The sequence below is a fragment of the Nicotiana sylvestris genome, chromosome 3 (assembly GCF_000393655.2).
Source record: "Nicotiana sylvestris chromosome 3, ASM39365v2, whole genome shotgun sequence".
NCBI classification, from domain to species: domain Eukaryota; kingdom Viridiplantae; phylum Streptophyta; class Magnoliopsida; order Solanales; family Solanaceae; genus Nicotiana; species Nicotiana sylvestris.
Window position 1 is genome coordinate 217,796,839 of NC_091059.1, and position 11,373 is coordinate 217,808,211.

The 11,373-nt window shown below is 36.7% G+C and overlaps 1 protein-coding gene across 1 annotated transcript; it reads left to right on the forward strand.

The window, feature by feature from the left end:
• The first annotated feature begins 6,940 nt into the window (after positions 1-6,940).
• On the forward strand, positions 6,941-11,168 carry LOC104242551 (DNA excision repair protein ERCC-1). The gene is made up of 9 exons (XM_009797629.2): positions 6,941-7,285; positions 7,413-7,509; positions 8,549-8,652; positions 8,904-9,003; positions 9,097-9,173; positions 9,429-9,528; positions 9,702-9,773; positions 9,856-9,924; positions 10,541-11,168. The coding sequence occupies exons 1-9, from the start codon at positions 7,029-7,031 to the stop codon at positions 10,862-10,864; spliced, it is 1,200 nt and encodes a 399-aa protein (XP_009795931.1). The 5' UTR covers positions 6,941-7,028; the 3' UTR covers positions 10,865-11,168.
• Positions 11,169-11,373: the final 205 nt, after the last annotated feature.

Genomic DNA, 11,373 nt, shown 5'->3' on the forward strand with positions numbered 1-11,373 from the left:
TATTTTGTTGTTAGTTTAATAGACCTTTTGGTTTTTGCCATCTTTCATGAATTACAGTGCCATCTACACACTAGATGACAAGAACTAGATGGAAGGAAACTGAATAATTTGGCTCGAGTGTAATCTCGAGTGTAATCCCTCGCTGACTTGTGAGTTGTGACTATTTAAGAGGCTACATTTGCACAATGAACAACAAAGCCCCCAAAGCATGCAATGTATATTCATGTTATAAGATTGCCCATAAAAAGAATAACAACAACAAATCCAGTTTGATCCTAACATGTGGGGTTTAGGGAGGGTAGTCTGTACGCAAGTCTTACCCCTACCTAATGCAGATAGAGAGGTTGTTTTCAATAGACCCACGGCTTAGGAAGGGCAAGAAGAAGAAGAGGGAAGCAAGGAAGGAAGAAAGATGGAAGAGAAAAAAGGGAGAGATAAAGGATAAGTAATATCAAATAATAGCAACAGGGAATATAATACCCGAGGCGAACAAAATCACATATCGTAATAAAAAATCTAAGAATATGAAGGGACATGCACGCTACTAAGCCTATCAATGAACACTATAAACTACCTACTAACCTTCTACTTAAATCCTCGACCTCCACACCCTCCTTTCAAGGGTTATGTCCTCAGTGAGTTGAAGTAGCGTCATGTCCTGCCTAATCACTTCTCCCCAGTACTTCTTAGGCCTACCTCGACTCCTTCTCAAACTCTCCATGGCCAGCCTCTCACACCTACTGGCAGGGGCATCAATGCTTCTTCTCCTAACATGTCCGGACCATCTCAGCCGCGACTCTCGCATCTTGTCCTCCACGGAGGCTACTCCCACTCTGTCCCGGATAGCTTCATTCTTAATCCTATCTCACCTGGTACACCCACACATCCATCTCAACATCCTCATTTTTGCTACTCTCATCTTCTGCACGTGGGAGTTCTTGTGGCCAACACTTTGCCCATAAAAAGAAAGAAAAACTAATTACTTAATTCATTTTGGTTATAAAAAGTATTATTAAGTGTTTCGATGGTATATCACTAAGGATGGAAAACGGTCCGGGCTCGGTCCTAAACGGGCCTCGCCGGCCGGGCTTAAACGGTCCGGTTCTAAGTGGGCTCGGGCTTCTGGGCCGGGTTAAACGGTCCCGGGCTTCGTGAGCTTTTGAGTGTAACCAGACCGGGACTAGAACCACGAACTAATGGTCCCGGGCTATGTGGGCCAGGCCCGGTCCTAAACGAGCCTAAGTGGGCCTTGACTATTTTTAAAAAAAATAATTTTATTAAAGGCAATTTCTTGTAAATTATATATATATATGGGCCTAAGCGGGCCTATTTAGTTGTGGAGCTATTTATTTGTTTAAATTTTTTATCCAAGGCATTTTCTTGTAAATTATATTATTAAATTGTGACTTAAAAAATTTTAATTCAAATTTAAAACAAAAAAAAATTGTAAAATGATATTCAAAGTAATGCGTTATAATTTTTATTATTATGACATTAAGAAAACATGACCCAATCTTTCTTAGCTCCCCCCTCCCCCCATGGAATGAGCACAACCAAGGTGCTAATACCACCGTTGAGAAGAAAAAGAAACTAATCAAGATGTGCCAAAATACAAGTTACATATTAATTTTACATGGTATCTTTTACAATTTTCATAAATCCATCAAGGTTCGGAGGAATTTCCGTTGGTGGTGGCGGAAAAGAAGCTTGTTCATCACCGCTTCCGGGTGAAGCTGCATCCTCCGCAAGTTCAGCTAGCATTTCTTCGTAAGCTTCGTCTACCTCTGGTTGTGATTCAGCAAGTCCAAAATTTCTTCGTTCCGAATGGATCCAATCTCTGAAAAGTACTGATTTTTCCAAGCTCTCCCTCATAGACGCTCTATAATCACCGAGTTGAAGTCTTGCTTGACTGAAAGCACTCTTCGATGCCACTGTTGAAGCTTGAATGGTCAAAATGTCTCGAGCCATCCTTGAAAGGATTGAAAAGTGTTTTTCTTTGTCCTTCCACCATTCCAAAAGATTAAATGAGCCGACGGGACCTCAAGTCCCTGTGACAAATAAACTTCAAGCTCATTTAGTTGTGAACAATCACTAGTGGTACAACCTTGAGAACCCCTGAACTCGGTCCAAGCAGTAAGTGATCTTACTCCTGCAGTTCTTTTAGACGATTGAGAACTAGAAGAAGAAGGAGTTGGAATATATGGTCTAGCATTATCTAGTGCAATTTGATAAGTACTATAAATAGTTAGAGCATTTATTTTAATTGAAGCTTGTGCATCCGAAAGTGTAGACAACTCCTCAGGTGCAAGTGCTAAACCATTATAAATAGATCGATACCAATATTAAGGACCACCTAATTTCATAGTAGGATTTAACAAGACAGCAATACTATAAATAGGGGGAATAGGGTAAAAATATTTTTTTAAAATTCTTTCTCATAGAATCAATAGCTACTTCATAAATTTTCCCACCCTCTGAAAAATAAGCAAACAAATTTGCAAGATTTGCAAGATAAACTAAACAGTTCGAAATAGTAAGATAATATTGCCCAGAAAATTCATTTGTAGCAACATGAAATCTTTCTAAAAAATCTACAAGCATTTTAATATTAGCCCAATCCGCATTTGTAAGATGCTCATCATCATCACTTACATGAGCATTAAACGTTGAGTTTATGGAGTTTCTATATTCATATGCAACAACTAAACTTTCATACATGTAATTCCATCTAGTTAGACAAGGTTTAGGAACCTTTCTTTCTCTTAGGCCAAATTCATCACATCTTTTAAAATATTCTCTAAGTCTACTTCTACGGTTTGAACAAAACAGCCAGTTAAGAGCCATTTTAACCTTTTTAATTTCAACATTTAAAATTCTCATACCATCACCCATAATTAAATGGTTAATATGACAAATATATCTAACATGAAAAATGTTACTAAATGCAGGATTTAGTGTAGTGGTAAGCAAGGCTACAACATTAGTGTTACTAGTAGCATTATCCATTGAAATTGATATTATTTTATCACTAATGCAAAAATATCTACAAATATCCGTAACCGTGCTAGAAATAAACTACCCTGTGTGACGTGATTAATTATTCTATAAGCAATAATGCGTTTTTGCATTATCCACTCCTCATCAATCCAATGACTTGTAACAGTAAGATAATCGCAGTCATTACCACTTCTACCAATATCAGTAGTAATAGCAATACAACAATTAATATGAGTAAATAAATAGCGCAAATATTGTTCATATTCATGTTTATATTTATAAATACCGCTCTTTACGGGTGTGCGAGGCAATGCTTTATAAGTAGGATTAAAAGCTCTTCTAATATAATGCACAAAGTGGAGGTTAGATGGAAAACTGTAGGGTAAGCATATAAAAGTAACCATTTTTGCCAATTCTTCCCTATCTTTTCTTGGGTCATAATATAAAATATCATCGGTAACAGTGTTAATTCCCGGTTGAAATTGATTTGACCCGGTACTAGGGTCAGACTGACTAGTTGGACTTGACCCTCCGGCCGCAGCTTTTGTTTGAAAATATTTAGCTTTATCTTGAGGGTGTATCATTATGTGTCGCCTAAAATCCCCCCCCCCGATCAACATAGTTAAAAGCTAACTCTTTGCCACATGTTTTACACTTAACTTTATTTTCTTTCTCTTATTTGAATAAAAAATGGCCAAACAAGAGATGTTTCGCCTGTTTAGAAGGTTGTCTAGAAAAAGTAGGGGTAGTAACCGGGGGGTCAATCGGGGCATCATTTGGATTAGTTGGGTTAACTTTAGCAACAGGACTAGTGGGTGTATCATCATCCGGTTGCGTTTCATCTAAATCTATTTCTTGCTCATCTTTTTCATCAATAGTTGGATTACTATAAAGAGAATTTATATATTCATGATCTAAGTTTTCACCACCTCCAACATTATGCACATATTGACTCTACGTAAATTGTAATAAAGTATTATCACTATCAAGAATAGGAGCAGGTGGAGGGCGGTTATGGGGTTTGGGTAGGGGAGGTCGGGGAATTAGATGAGGAATAGATTGGCCACTAGATTCGACACTCTTGGATTTTTCCTTATTTTTACTAAATATTTTTTTAAGGACTAAGTCATCTTAATTATAATTATACAAAGTAATTAAATAAAACAAACAAACTATAATATTAAAACTAAAGAGTTGGAATGAGTTTACCGAATTGACGAACAATTTGTTGAAATTAATTATCGTTGAAGACTTGAATACTTCAATTCACCAACTTCACAATTTTTCACACAAGTTGCAACAAAAAAGTAAGCAATTTTAGAAGAATATTAGAGAGAGATTGATGATTTGGTGAAGAAAAGTGAAAGAATGAGGGGGTATTTATAGTTAAAAATAGGGGGAAAAGTGTAATTATAAAAACTTTGGAGTTAAAACAAAGTTGGGGGGGATGGGGGTTAAATGGCTATTTTATAAATAGCCAACATCAATAACGGCTACATTTTAAATGGACAACGGTCAGAAATTTAATTGAGATTTTTTTTTTGAATTAGCCGTTGGGGACCGGTTGAGACCGTTTAGGACCAATTGAACCGGTCCACTTAGGAGCCGGTCCCGGGTCTAAATGGTCCCAGTCCTAACGGGCCCCTACTGTGAACCGGCTCACATGAGCCTGTATATCTCCTTTGTGTCGGGCTTAAACGGGTAGGACCGTTTAGGCCCACTACCCATATGGGCTTGCGGGCCTGGGTTGATCCCGGGCCTAACCGGCCCACTCGCCACCTTATATATCACACATGGAGGGCTAGGAATTGGAAGGTGTTTAGAGGTATTACTGTACAAACTAATGATGTTTATACACAAATACAACAGGAAATCAAAGTGAGGGTATTGTTTAACCAAAAGGTGGAATTTCGGTAAAAGCCTTAATTTAGAAGAACTCGGGTTACTGATAATTAAAGAATGATAAAGGAAAGTGATTTTGTCAACAATAAGATAAACAGAAGAAAACAAAGTAAACCAATGTATTCAGATAGTATTTCGTGTCCTTACAAATGATCCATTCTCTTCCTTTTATCTCCAAGTTATACGTTATGCCTTTGTCATAATAAGGCCATTATAGACAACTAAAGGCATTAAATGCTACATTACATAATCATTGGGATTCAATACAAATTCCCTAACATTTTTAGTATTTAATGCTTATTAAATACTGTATCTATACTCTCTTGTGCTGTCAGATTCATTCTCCTTGATTTTTGGATTAAATAGGTACGAGCGTTGAGTCTTCTAAATAACCGCTCGTGTCTCTTCATGTGCCTCTACTCGTATCTGTTGCAACTCGTGCCTCTTTGCCAATCATAACTCTTTGACCAGTCTACGTGTCATGACACGTCATCTTCCAATTACTTTAATATGTAAACTCAATTTTTCCCAATACAGGTATATATGTTGATACATCCAACCCATTCTATAACAGCCTCATTTGTTCCGCTATTTTTTGATTTTTTAGTGAATGGTTGTTATACACCTATAACAACATTTGACGATTAAATATCTTTTGGCTGTTATAGATAAATATTATCCAAAAATCAATTATTTTTCTTTCTTTTTTTAACGTTACATATAAAAAATAAAAAAAATTATGCAAATTTAAAATCTTAGTAGATATGCATATTTCACTAGTTAAATATTAAAAAAAGCTAATACATTATTAATAAATTCATAACTAAATATATAAAGATTTAAACTCTAAGGCACACAATTTAAAGATACCTAGAAAAATAAACTCTTTGCAAGATTGATGGAAGAACTTTGTAATTGTAGCTTGTTTCGTAGATTTCATTCTCTTAATAGCGATACAACGCTTGGATTAGCGAAGATTCGTGTCCAAACTTTTAACAAATACGTATCCAATAGCTTTTCCTTGAAAAAGACAATCTAAGAGCTTAATAGTTAAATTTTCTATCTAAATATTTTTGGGAATTTGTCCAATGGAAAAGATATCATGTATAAATCTTCAAATCTTATATCTTATGCAAGATACAAATTTTGTTTAATTGAAAATATTGTATGCATATTTTTAGAATTATTAGTAGTGATCTTAAAGTTTCTATATGACTGTTATAAAGGAATAATTTTACAAAGAGCATTTCTGTTATAAATATGATTGTTGCTGCTATAAGTAAAAAGTTATTATAAAGAGGTAAAATATAATTTAAAAAATCGGTTCTAAAGAAAACTTGACTTTTATAGCGAATGAGTGTTATATATGGATGCTGTTATAGAGAATTTTGACGGTATCTTAAAGAGGGCTCACAGATGTTCTTTCTTGATTAACAGAATGTGTAACTAGATTTTGATTGTTTGAGGCCTCTATAGTCATGATACCCTTTTGGAGAAGGTGGTTATGAGATAGGGGTGCTCTTTAGGTGTAATGGATTTGTGTGTTATATATAGTAATCATTTACAGTTTATTATTACCAAAAAAAAAAGTATTAAAAAGGGTAACTGATGTAAGTTCGATCGACTGGAATATGCTTGTATTTATTTACTACTCCTACTATTTACTATTCCTTTCGGTCCAAAATAAGTGATTTTTTTATTGTTTTCACACATATTAAGAAATTCATCTTTTAACATTAATTAGCAATGAAATTGACCATATTAACATTTACTATCTCTTCACATAAACACTCCTAACACATACTCCAACATTAATTACTCCAAGGATAATGTAGGAAAAAAAATAATTAATTTATTCTTGAAATCTGAAAACGATCATTTATTTTGGACCACAAGAAAAAAGTCAAAAAATCAATTAATTTGGACCGGAGAAACTATTGTGTAGCGAGAGTAGTCCTCACGCAATCACGCTTCAAAATTAGAGACAAAATAAGCATAAACATTAAAAGAGAGGCGGCTCGGGCCGGGCCGGGCTGATATGGGAATAGTATTTGGTGCGAGAAAATCAGAAAAAATGGCGGCGAAACAGAAAACAAAGCAGACTGAAGAAGACAAGAAGCAGCAACGAAATGGAAGGCGAAGAGCAGGAAGGAGGAGCAGAGAAGAAGAAGAGCTTTGTGATACAGATACCTTCTTACGAAGAAGTAATGGAGAGTTCTCAGCCCAAAACGACGCCGCCTTCTCTCTTCAACCCTACCCCTTCTTTCACTCAAGCCTTCAAATTCGTCAAAAACTCCGAATTCTACTCCCCACCTCCACGACCTCCTCCGGCTCAGCCTTCTTCTTCTTCTTCTTCCCCTTCCCCCTCCCAAACCGCCAATATCAGGTCAATTTTGTCATTTCACACGCAATATCTCTGTTTTGTTTCGCTGTCTGTATACATCGTACATTTGAAACTCTGATTGTTTTATGGTTTCTATTTAATTTCACCTTCTTTTTTTTGTGGACTTTAGACCAACTAATAATTCAGACGTTCCCACATCATCATCACCATCGTCCACGCCCTCAACTTCAGCTAATCGAAATGCTATACTTGTGAGTCATAGACAGGTAAGATTTAATTTGCTTTCATATACTCTTCAACATTGCATCTGGATAAATTCGAGGACGGATAGAAGCTAAGAGTCCCAAACTGCATAGAGAACCAGTATCAGTTCCCAATAAAAGCAAACAGTATAGGGAACCACGTTCTCTATCTGTTCGTAAATCGGCATTAAATAAAGAACACCTGATATTTATGTGGAAAACTCCTTGCTCAAGGGATTAAAAACCACGACCTACCCTAGTATGATTTCAACTCCACTAAGCCGAGCAAACTTCAGATTACAACCTATTGCAATCGAGGAATTAAACTCTTAATCCCTTACCCCTTGCAATAACTCTATTGTACGCCCCTTGCAATAACTCTATTACAAAGCAACAAACATTGACTAACTCTAGTTAAGAAACTAAACCAAACCATGGGTTAAATCTATCCTACAAATACACTTCTTGAAAGTAGTGTAGGATTACAAATGAAGAACAAAATAACAAAGACCCAACAAACTTAAGGACTTAAGATATCTTCAATCTTTGAATCTAGTCCTTGAAGTTGCAACAACTTTGTTCTTGAGAGAGTGGTGGCTAGCACTTGAGAGAATATTATCTTTTGATTTGCAAGTGTTAGAGAGATGAAATCCCTTGCCTCATGTTGATAATATGAGTGTGTGATGTCATCAAGGATGATGCAATAAAGCGTCCTTTAGTTTGACCTTAGCAAGCTTCAATTGTGTTGTTGTACTGCTGCCTGACGGTACAGTGCAACAACTTTTACAGCTGTAGAGTTGATTGTACGACGACCAGGGAACTGATCCATATTTGTTCCCTCTGATGTTCCCTTATCTGATTTCATTGAGAATTGAACCAGACATCTGACTAGTTACTCTGAATGCCAGGGAACTAATTGTATTAGGTTCCTTATCTGGTTCTCTCATGAAGTTTGTCAAATCATCAAAACAAAAGACGCATAACTGGACTTTCTCAAAATTTTAAATTTAGCCTGTCCACTTTCACGGGAGCATGTAAGTCTGTTCTTTCTATTGGAATGCAGAAGGGCAATCCGTTGCTAAAACATATCAGGAATGTGAGGTGGGCTTTTGCAGATATTGTTTGTGACTACTTATTGGGCCAGAACACTTGTGCTCTTTATTTAAGGTTCGTAAGTGCTTCCAATTTGAGTTCATCTTTCACGCAATCTATTGCAAGAATCATAGTAAAGTCTAATAATAGTTGCCTGTTTTTGAATGCTTATAATGATTGCTTTATTTTCTTATAATGATTGGTTGTTAAGCTTGACTTGGCAGATGATGTTGTGGAAATATACATGTTATTATTCTTCTTGAACGTGCATTTCTACTTATATTTGACATTGTGCCCTTCTCTTTCTCCCCCCTTTTTTGGCGTAGCCTCCGGTATCATCTGCTTCATCCAGACTACTTGTATTTCCGGATAAGAGAATTGCAGAAGAACTTTAGGCTCCGCATAGTTTTGTGCCATGTTGATGTCGTAAGCCCTTAATACTTTTGACTTCTTTGTGTTTTTGCATTGTGATGCTTGTACAATAGCCTGACTCGTGCTCATGGTTATCTTTGGGTTCAGGAAGATGTGGTCAAGCCTTTACTTGAAGTTACCAGAACTTCACTCCTTCATGATTGCACTCTGTTATGTGGTTGGAGGTACGTCTTATGTTCAGGTAAATTTATTCACGAAGTGGTATGGTAACCTAGAAACATCTTGGAATTCCTCCAAGGTGTTTCTGCTTTCTTTAATGTCATGACTCATGACTGCACATCATCACGTCTTTCCTTGTACCACACAAGGATCATTTGAGAAAAATCTTATGCCTCAGGCAACTAGTTGTTATTGTTCTGTTGAACATTTGTTTAAAGTAGTTTGGCAATCACCCTAAGGTTCTTTAAGTTTTCTTTTAGTTTGGAAGAATGCGGACGGTACTTGGAGACGGTAAAGGTTTATGAAAATAAGCCCGCTGATCTCATTCAGGGCCAACTGGATGCAGACTACCTATCACGGGTATGTTTCTTGATTGATTACAGTTTATGATATAATACTTTCTGATTTCAGTGAATCGGATTAAATTTTCGTAATCAGGAACTTATCTGAAAAGAAAATAATCGTGAATGGATTTTTTGCTCAAAGCCCTCTGGTAATGAGCACACTGAATTGTGGTTTATGTTTTATTGTAGCTGAATCATGCTCTCACAGCAGTAAGACATGTTAACAAAACAGATGTTGTGACTCTTGGCTCGACATTTGGGGTATGTGTGAAATTGCAGTGTAAGGTTTAGATATGGATTTGTCTGTTCAAGTCAGTTCCTAAGACACTGGCATTCTTTGCAGTCTCTTTCTCATGTTATGGATGCATCTATGGAAGATCTTGCTCGATGCCCTGGCATAGGAGAGCGCAAGGTATCTTTCCATGTGATCGTGTTCTCAGCTTCTTGTTTCTCTACTTCAATGTTTTCTTCTGGTCTTCCCTTTTGTTGCTCTTTTGTGTGTGTTCGGTGTAGATTCTTTACGGTTTTGTTTCGATTACTTTTTCATTTGGGGCAGTGAGAAGGCTATTTTGTTGCTGGTTGTCGTCTCAAATTATATTAAGAAAGCTCATGTGTCTAACCATAGGCATCACTAATACTTAAAGCTACTAATATGTTTAGGCAATTGTCTTGTCTTGTTGGATCTTTGGTTGCGTTGTAACTATAGAAATGTTTTATGGCTGGTGGCAATCTTAAAGAGGATTTGGAGAAGCGAAAAGTCAATAACACCTGTGCCTCAATCCCAAACTAGTTACGGTCGGCTATGTGAATCCTCACTTTCTATTTCTTCCATTTGATCCACCTTATTTCCGGTTTCAATAAATTATCTCTTTACACTAGAAGTTCTTGTATTTTCTACTGACATACAAATCTCTAACAAGAGGAACAAAAAGTCAATGAGGTAGTTATTAAGATTCCTCAGAGTGCTTCAGTATTATCGCAAATGACTTGTTCAATTTGACTTACTCATTGGCGTTGTAATGGATCAGGTAAAACGCCTGTACGACACTTTTCATGAACCTTTCAAACGAGAAGTGCCAAAACGGCAATGTGTTCCAGAAACTTCAGTTGCTAATGAATCTCATCCTGGCTCCAGCAGCACAAGGGAGGATGAGAAGGAAGTTGGGGATACAAGCAATTGTGAGAAGAAAGAAACCGAACTAACTGTCAAGTCAGCACTTTCTGCTGCTTTTGCTAAGTACTCACACAAAGTTGCCAGAAAAAAGAATAAATCACAAGTAGAGGAAGAAGGGAAATGCAGTGCTAATGAAGAAACTAAAACTGGTGATACAAATGGCAGCAACACCACCTGAATCTTTTAATCTCTTGGACTATTTCTTTATGCAACTTCTGAAGAAGAATAGGTTTCTTAGTCACCTAATTTCACGCTAATTTTGAGAGTGCAAAGAGCACATCATTGCAGTTCGAAGAAGATGAACAGGCTCATCTAATGGCATGCCATTGTGGCCAGCGCTTTTCGTTCAAAGGATAATATGATGAATAGGCTCTCCAATTGCCGTGTAGTTGTAACTCAAAATTTTAGGCCCAACAATTTTTTTCTTTCCCCCCCTTTATTTAACTTCTTTTTCGTAGGAAATGAGATCAAAATTACGGATATTTATTTTTTTCCCAACTCAGCACAAGAAACATTATTTTATGTGGATATATCTGATGCGGGCTCGGTTAGCGAGCAGGGGCATATGTGCTCCACTTGGCTGACGGTGAGGGCATTTTTGTGCTAAAAAGCGAAGGAGGCTATAAATCATAATTGCTCTATTCTCAGTAGTTCAGGGGCATGTTGGCCCTTATCTAAAATATCTAG